At 52.4% G+C, this 15,617-nt stretch overlaps 1 protein-coding gene across 1 annotated transcript in view; it reads left to right on the forward strand.

Moving 5' to 3' along the window:
* The window catches only part of LOC144726408 (uncharacterized), a 65,456-nt gene that overhangs the window by 21,764 nt on the left and 28,075 nt on the right, over positions 1 to 15,617 (forward strand). Inside the window, exons 2-3 of the mRNA XM_078605094.1 lie at positions 12,312 to 12,520; positions 13,225 to 13,372. Coding sequence (XP_078461220.1) covers positions 12,312 to 12,520; positions 13,225 to 13,372 — 357 coding nt within the window. The remainder of the gene's footprint in view (positions 1 to 12,311; positions 12,521 to 13,224; positions 13,373 to 15,617) is intronic.

Below are 15,617 nucleotides of genomic sequence, written 5' to 3' on the forward strand. Positions count from 1 at the left end.
CAAAAACACGAATCGAGCGCAAAGCAGACAAAAAGGTGAGAGCCAGTCGCTAACAATGAATACATCACATTTACAAGTACAAGTTGGGGAAGTGCATACATTCCGGTCGATGTGTCAACGCTAAATGCAAACTTGGGCAAGGCAGCACAACAATAACAACAGTCCTAGACCACACCAAGACAACAACAACAGTCCCAGACCACACCAAGACAACAACAACAGTCCCAGACCACAGCAAGACAACAACAACAACAGTCCCAGACCACAGCAAGAGAACAACAACAACAGTCCCAGATCACACCAAGACAACAACAACAACAGTCCCAGACCACACCATGACAACAACAACAGTCCCAGACCACACTACGACAACAACAACAACAGTCCCAGACCACAGCAAGACAACAACATCAACAGTCCCTCAATACAAATTACGCATGGGCATTGAACTATCGATACGTGGCCAACGGTTTGGGCAAGCGCCCCCCCCCCCCTCTCATCAGAGTAAAGAATTGAGGGGTAGAGACATCAGGCTCGGCTTGTGGCTGGAGAAGAATCCATTCGGAAACTCCCGCAGGGCAGGAAGCTACCTAGTCCATGATGGAGAACGAAACCTGTGGACTGGATCTGTTACACAGAACTACAGCTGACAAACCCTTAAAGCGATCGTTTCGTTCATTTCGTCTCGTGACACATCACGTAAGACGGTCACTGCACCGCATGCGTTCAGTATGCGGTTCCACGGCCGTCTGGAACGCTCTTCTGATATTGGAAAGCCACTGCAGCTATGCACTTTTACATTTAAATAGAAAAAACTTTATTTCTTATTATTGTCATTAGTTTGTTGCACCTCCGATTATATCACGGTTGGCCTACTATCTATGCGAAAGAAGTTCAACATGCGTGCATGTATGGCGATCTATTTATTCACAAAATAATCTGATTTTCGTCGTGACGCATCAAGTAAGCCTGACTGCTGACGAGGCACTGAACGTCGACACCGCTGCAGAGCCAATGCTGCTGAGACGATGCACTCCCAGAAGGCCGTGTGGCTGATGGGATGTTTTTTTTTTAAAAGCACCATTCTGCGACTTTTTTTTTACGTGGAGGAACAGATATTGGAAATGTGTGTGGTGTCCGCTGATTCACATTGCTTTATCCACACACTCGCCTTTCGGGCGCTGGACTTTAACATGCAACCCTGCTTCGGAGAAAGCCCCCCCCCCCCCCCCCCGTGTGTTGCTTGTGTGTTGTTTGACTCAAGCCACCAGTTGCTTGTGAGCACAGGTGCGGCGTGCAGAAAAAGGTGCGTGTGTGTTCTCAATGGCTTCTCACCTGGTTCTACCTTGAAGGAGCCGGCTGCGTGGACTTTGACTGGCGTTATAAATTGGGACATTGTGTCATCCGGAGACAAAGTGTTACACTAAGTGAGGTTGTCCACAAGCCATCGGCAGCAGCAGCAGCACCCGTTCATCAACATAATCATCTGCATCAGCAGCATCCATATTACGCCTTCATAATCTTCAGCAGCAGCAGCAGCAATCGTCATCACTACATAGACTGGCAGCAATTAGCTTAATTCAATTGCAAACGAGGAAGGATTGGACTGGACGGGGCTTGTTTACTTTACACCGCTGACGCAAAGTGCCACACAGCGGGACTTTAACGGGGTACCACGTCGCCACTGTGATGTTGCCACTGTTGTTCGTGTTGTTTTCCTCTTGGGCGTTGTTATCACAGCTACCGAGTGATTAGCCCGCCGATGTTTACACGACAACGCAAAGCCAATGTTATGACTAATAAGCCCCCTCGATTGAAACTCTTCACCTCAACCCCTCTCGTTCCGTTATCCTTCACACTATTAATTTCTTGTAATCATTTACCGCCAACGCACACAAAAAAAAACACTGCCGTGCCTGTCAAACATTACCTGTGGTGGCCTCCCTCTCTCTCTGTCAGCCAACTTGACTTGACAACACCACCCCCCCTATTCTTCGCTTTCCGGCAGCCCCATCGCAACGCATCAAGCAGTAGCGAACGGACCAAACTGACCAATCGCACGCCACAGTCCCCGAAGCTCCCTCGGCGATTGGGTCGGTCGATGGAGGTCACTGGCTGACTCCAGAAGTGACTCACCGCGTGATGAATTTTAAATTGGACGCTCGGGTCTGCAAACGCGTAAACAGAAGGAAAACTTTTTCGGCGATGTCAAGGAAGAGGTTGTGGCGGCTAGCGTGGGACTCTGGCGCACGGAATCAGAATATTTATTTAACGTGGAGGAATCCGAGGAACTATAAAGCTCTTTTTCACAGATGTCCAGCAGGGCCTCCTCTTGCGAATGGAGTCACGGGACCTTTAGCGTCCACTCTGAAGGGAATGGCGCGGATTCATTAATGGTAGATTCACCCGCAGTATGAATTTGTCTGCCAACAAAATATGAATTTCAAAAGGATGACATGAGTCAAAGGCATACATCTCTTTTATTCTAATCAATAATAATACATTATTACATTATTATTGGGTGAATGCCTCCCACGCCGTGTCGGTCATGCCGGTTGTTCGTCCATACTTCACTCTGGTTTGCGTGAGTCGGTAAACGGGCACAGCGGGATGTCACTGGTTGCTGACATTAACCTTTGCCCGGAATCAAACTCGGGTAAATGAGTTGGTAGTGCAGAGCGCACTGCCCTGCTGCACCGCTGCCCTCCCCGTGTCTTTCAACATTTCGCGATATTCAGCACTCTGTGTAAACCACAATAACTCCCAAAGAAAGCCAGTCAGCTGAAATTTGGAGGACTTCCTCTCTTCTCTGCGACCGTAAACAAGAACGCCGCTGCAATTGATTTTTCATCAACGGCCCTGCTGCTGCTGCTGCTCACCGTACAAGTCCGGGCAGCAACAACTCTACTCACAGCTGACACGATCGCAGCCTCGAAGTTGACGGAAAACTCTGCGAAACAGGAGTTGCGTCGTTCGGTTATCGAGTGTTTTGGGAGCCAAGCATACGTTACCCTATTTGGCACCATTCAAAGTGTCCTGCTCTAAATATAGCCGCCGCCGCCGCTGCGACAAGTAGGGGAATTGACTTGGACGTTGCTCCCGGATGCTCAAGCGCTCGCACCGGGCACCCCGAATCGGTCTGGGTCGACGTTTGGAAATTCGGACGGGCGGAGGGACATGTGGCACCTCCAGATTATTAGCACGGTCGGCTACGTACGGTGCGAGAGAAGTTTAACATACTTACATCCGTGGCGTGGCCGTCCGGTGAGGGAGCCGAGGGATGGTGGTGGGGGGAGGGGAGGGATGTCCCGTACAATATGGTTCATCCACCCCGCGGTCTTGAGGTAGTGGCGCCCTTGGCGGACTTGACTGCTTACAGCGAGGATTGAAAGCGTTAATGCATCAGCTCTGTCCGTCAGTCTAAATATGATTCTTTATGAACGACATTTCGGTGTTGCCATTGGAGCCAAATTGACCCAATTGTTTCCGAGAACATGTGTAATTCGGAAAATCAGCGCGAAGAAAATAAGCCGTTTGGGGCACGACGATTATGTCACATGCCACGTGGCTGGCCTCCCTTTGCCATGACGTCATTACGTTTGGTGTCAGGTGACATCACGTGTTATGTGCCCTGTCTCTCATCTCGTTGTGCGACTTGAGAGCTCACGTTATTGCCGCATCAAATACTTTTGCCAATAGGAAAGCGCTTCAAAATCCAGATGTACACCTCAATTTTCTCCCTCCGCCAGACAATGCGATGCGATTATGCGGATTTACGGATTTATCGAGGATGCGTCGAGAGTGACGCCGTCTCTGAACGCCGTGAACGGTGGGGGGTCACGCGAGGAGTAGAGATGACGGTGAGGATTGAGGGAGAAGGACAGGTGGGGGGGGGGGCACGGGGCACAGTGTTAGCGGAGACGTATTTAGTGGGCGGTCATGATTCACCACACGGCCTCCTGCCCCCCCCCCCAACCTGCATAACTTGACAATTTGTCATGATTCGGCATCGCGATTCGTTTCGAGAGTCTTATTTAACTTTTTTTTCATCTCGTTTGTGTCATCGCTGACATTCGCTCAGTTTTTAATTCGTTCCGGGCACCGTCTCTGCAGCGGCACCCAGCTGCCCTTGACCATGTCCATGACCCCAGCCACCCTTGACCCCGACAGTGACTGCTGCTGCCACCCTTGACTTTGACAATGACCCCAGCTGCCCTTGACCAAGTCCATGACCCCAGCCACCCTTGACCCCAACGGTGACCCCTGCCACCCTCGCCCGCCACAAGAGGCGCTTCCAGGAGGAATTCTCGCATCAATCGTTTTTCCTTCCGCCGCAGTCGTTCACAGAAAGCACGCGCGCTCAGCGGCCGCTCGCTCCGCGTTCAAATCTGCTGTTGTTATTTAATCACGGGAAAGCACAATTTTTTGCTTAGCTACTCACGACGGTGGCAATAAATAAATAGATGTGCAGCCGCTGACGGAAAGCAATATGTCATTTTAACATCCACTTCTAAAACTGCACGAGTGCCAACTTTAGTATTGCTGTGCCTAAGGCGACGGGGCAGTTTAACCGCTGAAGACATGTGGCCATCTTCCAAACGCGTGTGGTGTCTGTGCACCTTTGTGCGTGCATGGGGGCGTGCGTGTTAGCGCTTGTTCGTCCTCCGTCACTCCGCCCTCGCGTGCTAGTGGACACCTTGCATCATCGCGATTTCTGGGGGGGGGGGGGCGGTAGTGGGGGCGGCTAAATTAATCGGCTGTTGCCGTAGAGTTGATAACACGGTTGTTGCTATAATTGGAGCAGCAGCCCCGCCGAGCTCTCCGCAGCCGTATTCAATGACCCGTCGTGTTTGTCAGCGGCCGGTTACGATTCGCTCGGTCCTCGTGCGCAGTCGGCGACCGTGAATCCCTCCCGGCTCTGTCGCCTGCCGACACGCGGCCCCGTTGCGTTGGCCTGCACAACATCGGTGGGTGCATCGCGCGCGATGACGCCGGCTTGAGCGTGGCGCATCACCTGGCAGGGATAATGGTCGATGAGATTCAACACGGGTTAGTACAGGTGTCGGCAACCGAATTAACGAGAAGAGCCATTTTTTTTTTCGATTTAAAGCTTTCGTGACTGCAGGGATTCATCTTCTTGGTTCTTTCGGTAAAGTCACGTAGAATGGAAATAATAAAATAATGAAAATAAAATATTTTATTATAATATATTATTTGATTATGTTTTATTTTTATTATTTTATTATTTCCATTCTACGTGACTTTACCGAAAGAACCAAGAAGATGAAGCCATTTTTTTTGTTCGAATCCGGTACAAAACTCCGTGCTTCAAGAGCCGCGATGCGTGTGAATGCACGCAGGCGTTACGGCACGAAGCCGCCCGTAAAGAGCTGCGTGCGGCTCTGAAGCCGAGCCGCAGGTTGCCCACGCCTGGGTCAGGAGGTGGCCGGTGGCTCAGAGGTCAGAGGTCGGAGCCGGCACTGCGACTTAAACCCGGTTCTCAAGTGTAGTAGTTGTTGAGATGCCGGTCGATGATTGCTCACCGAAGGGGAAAAAAATCATCCTCGCCACCACGTTGAATTTGGTTCTGTATTGAATGTGGCCAAATGGCAGCCCCCGAAAAAATGTAAATATCGCTTCGACTGCCGTGCGATGAACATTGCTGTCATGAGCAGAGCAGGTTGAATATTGTTGCCCCCTGCTGTCAGTGGACCAGAGATCACTTGAAGGGATCTCGGAGGTAGCCCTGTGATATCCAGTTCCTTTGAACCAGATTCTAAAGCCAAGGGTTGCACTTCTCTGAGAGAGCCGAAATGATTCATCGCTACGTGACGTGAGGCCAACAGCACAATACAATTTCCACTTTGGGATTTGTCATCCACATCGTCATCAGCCATGTTCTCAAGCCACTGCTGGATGAAGGCCTCCCCGCGCCTCCTCCATGTCCCATGATCCTGTCATGCAGTGATGCAACATTGATACGCTCCGTCTCCCCGGTTGACGTCCTCTCGGGCAGGTTCCATTCCTTGGCAGCCACTCCGTCTGTAACCTTGACCATCGGCCGTCTTCCCGAATAGTCACGTCGCATCCTGCCCCAACCCCCCCCCCCCACTTATTTATCTCAGTAGTTTGAATGATGAGTTAGGATTTGTATCGAGTCGAAAGGCAACTGCAGGAGGATGGTCAAGACTGCCGACGGAATGTGTTTCATTTCGATTTAAAGCTTTCGTGACTGCAGGGATTCATCTTCTTGGTTCTTTCGGTAAAGTCACGTAGAATGGATTTTTATTATTTTATTATTTCCATTCTACGTGACTTTACCGAAAGAACCAAGAAGAGGAATGTGTTTCCTTGCAAGGGGAGACTAAGAACTGGGTGAGAATGCAAGGAGACGTACCGCAAACGCTTTGGTTCAGGGGCATAGGGCTTACAGTCAGTCGGTACAGCGCAATATCCTGAACATCCACCCGGTCGTCGAGTGATAACACAGCAACAGGGAAGCCGTCATCAGACCGACACGTGCAAGTTGTTGTTCTTGCATTTATTCATTTTTTCCAAATCAAAGAATGTATACAGTTTCTCTGGAGACAGGCCTACTCTGTGTTCACACAACTGTTTGTTTTTCCACTCTTTATAAATGGGGGGGGTGGGCTGGGTGTAGGGGTGAGAGAGTTTGGTGGCTGGAGGGTGGCAGCACCAGAAAAAGCCTCCATAAAACGCAACAGCAACAGCAGAAGAGAGAGGGGGAAAAAACGTGCTTTACGAGACCGGCAAATATTTTGCCGCTTTCATGCTCGCTTCCTGTTTACGTGTTCAAGGGCGGCGTCCAGGCAGATGAAGGGCAAATGGGTGGCCCCTGAAAGGGCACGAAGGGCCCCACGGAGGCGCGTACGGCGAGCGGTGCGATTGAACGGGGATTTAATCCCGGACGGAGCTCTGGCACGGGGATTTAATCCCGGATGGAGCGCGATGGAACGGGGATTTAATCCCATTACGGAGCGCGATGGAACGGGGATTTAATCCCGGACGGAGCGCGAAGGCACGGGGATTTAATCCAGGATGGAGCGTGATGGACAGGGATTTAATCCCGTAACAGAGCGCGATGGAACGGGTATTTGATCCCGGACGGAGCGCGATGGAACGGGGATTTGATCCCGGACGGAGCGCGATGGAACGGGGATTTAATCCCATTACGGAGCGCGATGGAACGGGGATTTAATCCCGGACGGAGCGCGAAGGCACGGGGATTTAATCCAGGATGGAGCGTGATGGACAGGGATTTAATCCCGTAACAGAGCGCGATGGAACGGGTATTTGATCCCGGACGGAGCGCGATGGAACGGGGATTTAATTTAGACGGAGCGATTGTACAGCCCTCCGACGTTTCGCTGCACGTGCTGGGAGCTTCTTGAGGAACCGAATAGAATCGAGATAAAATACAGGTTGGGGATATTGTCCGAAGCTGCCATCCGTCTCACTCCTGGACGGGAACTCATCTTGTCGCTCCATCTGCACGGTGGTTGGCATCTCGGATGTGTTCCATGCATTGGCTGCCATTCAATCGCTAGTCTTGTCCATGCGCCATCAGCCTGCCCAAGCCCATTTCATTTTCTTGATTGTCAATTGGATGTCTCTGATTTTTTTTGCGTGTATGTTTTTAATTGGATACCAATACTAATTCCCACCATTCGCCACCAAGTGGCGGTGACATCACCACGGCGCCTGTGCCAGGCCAGGTGCACTTTGAGGACGCGTGAAGCGTCGAAGGCTCGCCCGACAGGAAGTTACGGGACAGACCCAGGCGCCATGGGTTGACTGACCGAGATGACTGGCAGATGCACCAGCTGTGCCGGCCCCTACTCCGACAACCTAATTGCATAATCCCCATTTTGACCTACCTCCACCCCTTTTCGGAAGTCCTGTAAGAGGATGGCGAGCGTGTGTGTGAGATGCACTGACGATCAAACATAATTCGAATAAGGTGAAGGTGCAGCCATGATAACGTTCTTATTCACGCCACACTGCGGGGAAAGAAGCGCTTCCTTGTGTAGAGAGCTCTCCCCCCCCCCCGCGCGCGCGGAGCTCCTGTCATGACATTTTTGGTCTCCTCTTACTCGCTAAGCAGCCGTCTCGGAAGAAGTGAGAGGACCCACACTTTACCCCACCGCACGCGACCTGCCGATCGACCATCTGCAGCGTTCCCATTCGTATTGCTGGGTGGACAGAGGTGGTGAGGAGGAGGGGGATTTAAGAAACTTGCCCACTTTTTCAACTGAGGGACGCGGTAACTGCAATGAACCACTTAAACGTCACGATTTTAAAAATATTTTTGAGCCAGTGCTGTTGATTTTCAAGCAATTTTTCTCATCAAGCCCTGAGCCGCAAATGCTGTTATTTAACTTGATCTGGGCTTGAGTTCACCTTGATCTCTACCAGTGTGTTGTGAGTCCTTGCATAGATGCGGGTCCTGTGTTGTGAGTCCACGGATAGATGCGGGTGCTGTGTTGTGAGTCGGTGCATAGATGTGGGATGCCGTGTTGTGAGTTTGATTCCCGACCACGGCTCGCATCGCTGGCGAGTGATTTCCGGGACCCCCCCGTCGTGTCTCGGACGCTAAGCAGGGGTTGAGCCTGGATGGTGCTCGGATGGGTTAGCGCAATGCACAAACAGGTTGTGGGGGGGGCCTGGGTGATGGGTGGCAGGTGCGACAATGCATAAATAAAATGTGTTGTTGTACAGCACTGTACATCTATGGCACCTCGTCTTCACCAACCCGTTCTGACCAGTGCTGCGTGCGGAGGCCTTCGACTATCGTTGGGTGAACGAAGCGCCAAGTCGTGAATTATTCTACGAGAATGATTGTTATCAAAGAACCCGCTGTTGGTCGTCTTTCTTTGCGTAAGCGGCATTGCGGCCCCACCGGTCTGTTCCGAATTGGCGTTGCCCCAAGTGCGTTTGTGTAATCAAGGTGGCGTTCCATGCAGGATGTGTGCTCACAATGTTTTTTTTTTCATTTTGTTGCATAACAGTTGGCATTATGAAGTGTGTGGCTTGTGGTGTACACACGGTACATGCTCCCGGGCACGCGCGCGTGCGCCCACACCCCAACACCCGCCATTCGCCACTAAGTGGCGGTGACGTCACCACGGCGCCTGTGCCAGGCCAGGTGCACTTTGAGGCCACGTGAAGTGTCGAAGGCTCGCAGACTGGAGGTCGCGGGACAGACCCAGGTGCCATGGGTTGACTGACTGAGATAATTGGCACCAGCGTTGCACCCTATTGTGCCAACTTTTACCGCATTTTAGCTCTGCTCGTTGTTCTGAGCGTTGCTCCTTTCCCCTCCATTGTTGTTCGAGGGCAACTGCCTCTAACTGACCAGTAGCTTTCTTCATGAGCCTCCTCCATAGAGGTCGATCTTGACACCGCTGATACCAGTCTTCGGCGCAAGTCCACTCAACTCCACATCTTCCCATAGGGGCCGTCCAGAAATGACGTCACGCACCTGGGGGGGGGGGGGGTCAGACATTTGTGACGATGTGTGACGATGGGGGGGGGGGGGTTGAGAAATGAGACGTCACATAAAAATGCGCAACTTTGAATAAATATAGACAACACGTTCTACTTAATTAAATAGACTTTTTAATAAATATTTTCTCCTACAACATCAGAGTGCAGCGCCACATTAAATACGCACTACAATGACAATAGTTAAAAGCGATTTGAAGCATGTTTTATTTTTTTTTGGGGGGGGGGGGCAGAACTTTGTGACGTCATATTTGAGGGGGGGGGTCAGACTTTTTGTGACGCCGTGTGACGAAGGGGGGGGGGGTCAAAAATCGTTCAAAATCGCGTGACGTCATTTATGGACGGCCCCATACCGCCCGTGTCATGCCCGTTTAGCTCCCCTCTATCTGGCCAAAAACAGACTTGCGCGCACAAACACACTCGCACGCACAGACTGACTCTCACGTCTTGCTTTTTCCAGTTAGCTTGGTGGTTGTTGTGTGTTATGTGCACACAATGCACCACAGTACAAGACAAACATCCCCGTGTAGCCTTAACAGACTTGTTTGGGGCGGCAATTGCTTTTAGTGAGCACCTAATGAAGTCCGGCACGACACACGAGGGTGTGGCAGAGGTCGCAACCGGGTACCCGATACCCGTACCCTACCCGATACCCGGCTACCCGTACCCGGCCGGGTACGGGTACCCGTTTGCGACCCTGGTGCGGCCGGGTACGGGTAAGGAATCAAAACCCGTTTGCGACCTCTGGGGTGTGGGTGGCCAGCACCACGCCCAGCCGCCTCGTGGTGATATTTACACATTGCGCCAGGAAATATTTGAGGCTGAGTCGACCTCGGTGAGGCCCAGGACCAGTTACAATATTCATCACTGGTGTTGGCCGTCAAGCAGGAATCGAACTCGGGTCGCCGCGGTTGTCGTGCAGCGTCATAACCGCTACACTACCACCCACACTGTCACACGCTCACTAACACACACACACTGGCAAAGATCCCCCGTATAACCTTAACAGACTGTTGGGGCAAGTGCTGTTAGCGAGCACCTATGAAGGCCGGCATGGCACACGAGGGGGTGGGTGGCCAACACCACGCCCGGCCGCCTTTGTCTCCCCAGTGGCGATGTTTTTACACACCGTACCAGCTACTCATTTGAGGCTGAGCCCACCTAGGGGAGGCCCAGGACCGGTTCAGATAATCGTCACTGGTGTCGGCCGTGAGCGGGAATCGAACTCGGGTCGCCGGGTTCGTAGCGCAGTGCACCAGCCGCTACACTACTGCCCACACTCTCGCACACACTTGACGCACGCACACTGACACACGTGTTTGCGCACACACACACACGTGTTTGCGCAAACACACACAGATGCACGGGGCAGTGGCGTGCCTTGCCATAACAGCGCGGCAGGCGCCCGCCGCTGTGTTTATACAGCGTTGCGCGTAACCCCGTTTTCCCGATGGGCCGCATCGATCCAGCATGTGCCGCGGAGTCCAATGTCGCTTTTAATTTGGCTCTCGGCGCATTTAATTGCCGCCGTTGCCAGGCGAGCACCCGAGCGGAGGAGGGGGGTGGTGACCCAGGCGCTGCCGTTGAGGGCCTTGCCTCCGTCGTAAAACATGCGGGACATTTAATTTGATTAAATAACAAACAAACAAAAAATTCAAACGAGACATCGCGTTAATGATTTATTCGATATTTTGATTTTTATCCCTCCTTGTTTATTGACATTAGAGCACGGCCTCATGTTATTGTTATGATGACACTTTAATAAAAAAAAATGCCGTGGTGTGTGCTCGGATGGATGTGAGCATGTCCCAGAAATAGCCTTGAGCAGCTGTCAGCTCGATTAAACGGGGCTCTTATCTTGTAGATGCACACCCAAGGCCACGTGTCGCCCCGGCTGTTTGACACTAGTCTACACCTTCACCAGCGAGAGACGGTCAATCTGACGTCGCTGCCGTAGCAAGCTCTCAAAGATGTTACTGCGGGTTGTGACCTTTCAAAGCGATCGCATTGTGACCCCCGCGGTTTAGAGCCGGGCTGTCCCGATTAGTTTACGTAATCCGTCACTCTACCGATCGTTCGTTGAATTTCCCGAATAATCGACGCAAATATCGTTCCGGAAAAATAAAAAGTGTCGCTTCTGTTTCCGCGCGTGCCGCTGGACTGGAGGTGATGGGCGGGGCTTGGTGACGTCATTGGCATCGTCAGCCGAAATCTCGCTGGCCGTGGCTTGTAAGGGGGCTTTTCCCTGCCTTCGGGAGGCGGCGGTCCAAGTAATTATCGACCACTAAACAAAGTAGTCGCTGAGAAGTTTCAGTCGATCGGTTGACTTAATGAATCTCATTCTTAGGTTTTTTTCGGTAAAGTCACGTAGGTAAAAAATTAAAATTAATAAAAGTAAAATAAAATAAAAATCACGACGTTTCGGAGGCAACACAAGCTTCCATCTTCAGGTGGGACCGTCACAGCACGATAGCTTGATTTTTTACCTACGTGACTTTACCGAAAAAACCTAAGAATATGAATCCTTGCAGTCATGAAAGCTTCAAATCTAGAATTAATGAATCTTCCCAGCTTTAGCCTCCACGTGGAAATTGTCCACGGGGCGTGACTCTGACTCGTCGAGCTGCAGGAGTAGTGGCATTCGAAACGTGCGGACGCCGAGCGACCCGTCGCTCGCTCCTGACGCCCGTTTTGTGTGCCCCCCCCCCTACCTGCCCCCCACCCCCTCGCCCGCCACCCCCCCCCCTCCGTCCACCCCCTACCCGCACCGTCTTCCCCCACCGCAGGTGCATCTTGCGTTTCCCGAGCACCAACATCCGGCTGACGTTCACGTCGTTGTGTGGCTCGCCCGAGCCCAGGCTGGAGGCGGGAGGGGGCCAGCAGCCGGACTCTACCGTGAACTCGGCGGACGCCTCGACCACACCGGCCGTGACGGTGGCAGCACCGGTGGGGTCGGCGCCGGCAGTGACGGCGGCAGCGGCGTCACTCGACAGCGGTAGGAGCCGATTAGGGGCGCCGCTGTGGCGAGATGTTAACTTCCTCGCCTGGTGTACAGGAGGTCGTGGGTTCGATCCCGACCCTGACGCCTGCTGCTGTATTTGGAGTTTGCGTGTCTCTCTCTCTCTCCACGTGGTCACGTGGATCTTTCTCTAAGTCCTCTGGTTTTTCTCTCCAAATTTAGAAACGTGTGTTTAGAGTAGTGGGCTACTTGAAATTTCCACGCGATAAGCCACTTGGTTGAGCTATCATTTGTGGCCAGGTCGCTTCTAAAAAAGAGCTGTTAAGCTTACCTGATGAAAAAAATATTTGTTTCGTTTATAGTTTAGTTTTTTTGTTTTTGGAGGCCCTGGGTTTATCCCTTCGTCAGGCAGTTTCCTTTTCACTAATCCTACGAACTAACCGACCAGCCAGCAGGCAGTACAACAGCACTGGCTTAGCCTCTGACACTAAGCACATTGGCCACCCAGACACTAGTCCAAACAAACCAGCCAACCAGACCACAGCCCACGCACTCTAACCCTAACACTTGCCCGAACCATAACTAAATCCACCACCTGTGGCGCTTTACCCCCTCCCTTCACTTTTAGTTCACCTTTGCTTGCTGACGGCTTGCCGGGCTTGAAAGACGCCGGCCAGTCGGCCGGTCAGCCGGGCTCGCGTTGTGGCGCTGAGCTGAGCTGTTGCGTGTCGCCCCCGCAGACCTGAGGGGGGCCCACTCCCCCCCACCCCAGCGGCAGTTCCTCCACCCGATGTCGGCGGCCGCCAGCATCTCCCCGCTCAAGCTGCACATCCCCGACCCGTCGCCGGACTGGGCGAGCCCCATGCCGTCCCCCACGGGCACCATCAGGTGTGTGCCGCCAACGCCACCGCCGCTCGCTCGCTCGCGACACCGACCGCCAACCCCTCGCCCTACCCCCTCCTCATCCCTACAACAAAAATTTAAAAGTATTTATTTAAAATCGCGATTACTGAGCACCGGCCCAGATGAACAAAACGTCAAGCGGACGGTGAGAAACGGCACTGCCGAAGGTGTAAGAGATAGGAGTGTTGTTCCCTTCGTTGCCTCTAAGCCAACTAAGCTGCCGAGTTGGCTGAGAGGCAGCCAGCCCTTGACGGTGGCCTTGACCTAAAAAGGGCTTCTGGCCTTGGCCTCGTCTTGGCTTTTTGTGGCCTTCGGCCTCCACGTCAAGCTTTGGGCCTCGTGAGTCCCGGCCTTCAATCCAAGACCGGTTAGGAGCACGTGTGTCCAACGTCCACGCGGGAATCGCGCTGGTGCACCGTGTAAAACAACAAGGTGTTTAAAAAAAACAAATTCAGTTGCCAATCTCGCCCAATTATTCTTTTTTTGGATAGATTTTTGCTGTGTACAAGAACGGAGGCCCGTAGCAGAACGTTGGGTGACGCAAAACAACCGTACGCGAATGTCCACCAGGCCTATGTCCCCGACGTGTTCTGATTGATGGTTGGCGGACAGTCAATTCGGGGAAGGGGGGGGGGAGAGAATCGCCCAATTATTTTTAAACAAATCTAGACAATGGTATTTATAAGCAGCGTGTGGTGAGATCTTCCTGATTGCGTTAGGCGTTTTGTAGTTTTTTTTTGTGGTTGGATGGGCATAATGTGTCCCATAAATAGCGACAAGCAGCTATGGGCTCCGTGCACATCCAGGCCGCGTGTCCCTGGCTGTGTGACCATGAGCCTAAACCTTCTCCAGCGAGAAACAAATAGTCTGAAGTCACCGTCAGCAGTGCCGCCAATAGCACGCTCCAATGGTGTCGCTGCAGTGTGACCTTTCAATACGGTCGCGCTGCGACACGCCGTTAGAGCTGGGCTGTCCGATCATGCAAGTAATCTATTAATCTACCAGTTATCGGTTTTATTACTCGACTAATTGCATTACACCAAATACGGGCTCCAAAATAAAAGCGTCGTTGGCTGTTCCCACGTGCGCGCAGCTGGGCGGGAGGTGACAGGTGGTGCTTGGTGACCTTGCCGGGGATCAGCCGGGTCAACGCCGGGCGTTGTTTCGTCGGTTTCCCCATTTTGAAATTGCAGTCCGATTCAATCTACCGCAGAGAAGAGGCGTCAATTGCAATCCTCGGTCGATTAATCAACACCAGTGGGGCCCAGGCACGGGGAGGCTATGGCGAGCGGCGGGGTGGGGCGGAATTGGACAGGGGGCTGCGGTTCATTGCTCACGCGAGGGGCCCTTGCCAACCACGCTTACACCGCTTGCGCGAGTGACCACCTGGACCGGATTGCCCACCCACTGGAATCGGAGTTGAACCCGAAGCAGCCGGCTGTTTACGCCCAGCGCGAGCGAGCAACCAACCGAGCGAGCGAGCGAGCAGGGTCCAATAGTCCAGGGGGGGGGGGGGGCTGGCTAACGAGGGAGTGAGCGTTCCAGATAGATGCCTATACAGATGACTCTCCGGCTAGGGCTGTTTTGTTATTAGGCGCTATGGTGGCGAGATGTTAACTCCATCGCCTGGCATACAGGAGGTCGCGGGTTCGATGCCGACCCTGACACCTGCTGTATTATTTGAGTTTGCATGTCTCTCTCTCCCCGTGGTCGCGTGGATTTTGCTCTGGGTCTTCCGGGTTTTCCCTCCACACTTAGAAAAACATGCGTTTGCAGTATTTGGCTGCTATAAATTTCGACGTGATGATAAGCCACTTCGTTGAGCTCTCATTTGCGGCCAGGTCGCTTCTACGTAGCTCAGTGGGCCTTACCTGATAAAATAAAAAAGAGTTTTTTGTATATGTATTTTTGGTATGAGTAGGGTTATCGGCATTCGGTGGAAAGCGCTGATTTACAATTCCCATAAGCTGTGTCGGTCATAGGTGTTGTTTGACCATATTTCACCACAATGGTCAGTGCGGTTTGGTGAAGTACGGAGGGCGAGGCCAGGACCTGTTGGGACATCGCTCGCCGCTCACCAATGACAGCCACATCCGGGAATCAAACTCAGGTCACTTGGTTCACAGCGCATTGCGCCAACCACTGTCCTGCTCTGCTCACTTCTCCATTTTCATTGACAGTCGGGGAAATTCTACTTGATGTGAATCATGCAACTGGCACCGGTTAAAAT

The sequence above is a fragment of the Lampetra planeri genome, chromosome 23, assembly GCF_965212315.1.
Source record: "Lampetra planeri chromosome 23, kcLamPlan1.2.h2, whole genome shotgun sequence".
Lineage (NCBI taxonomy): Eukaryota > Metazoa > Chordata > Hyperoartia > Petromyzontiformes > Petromyzontidae > Lampetra > Lampetra planeri.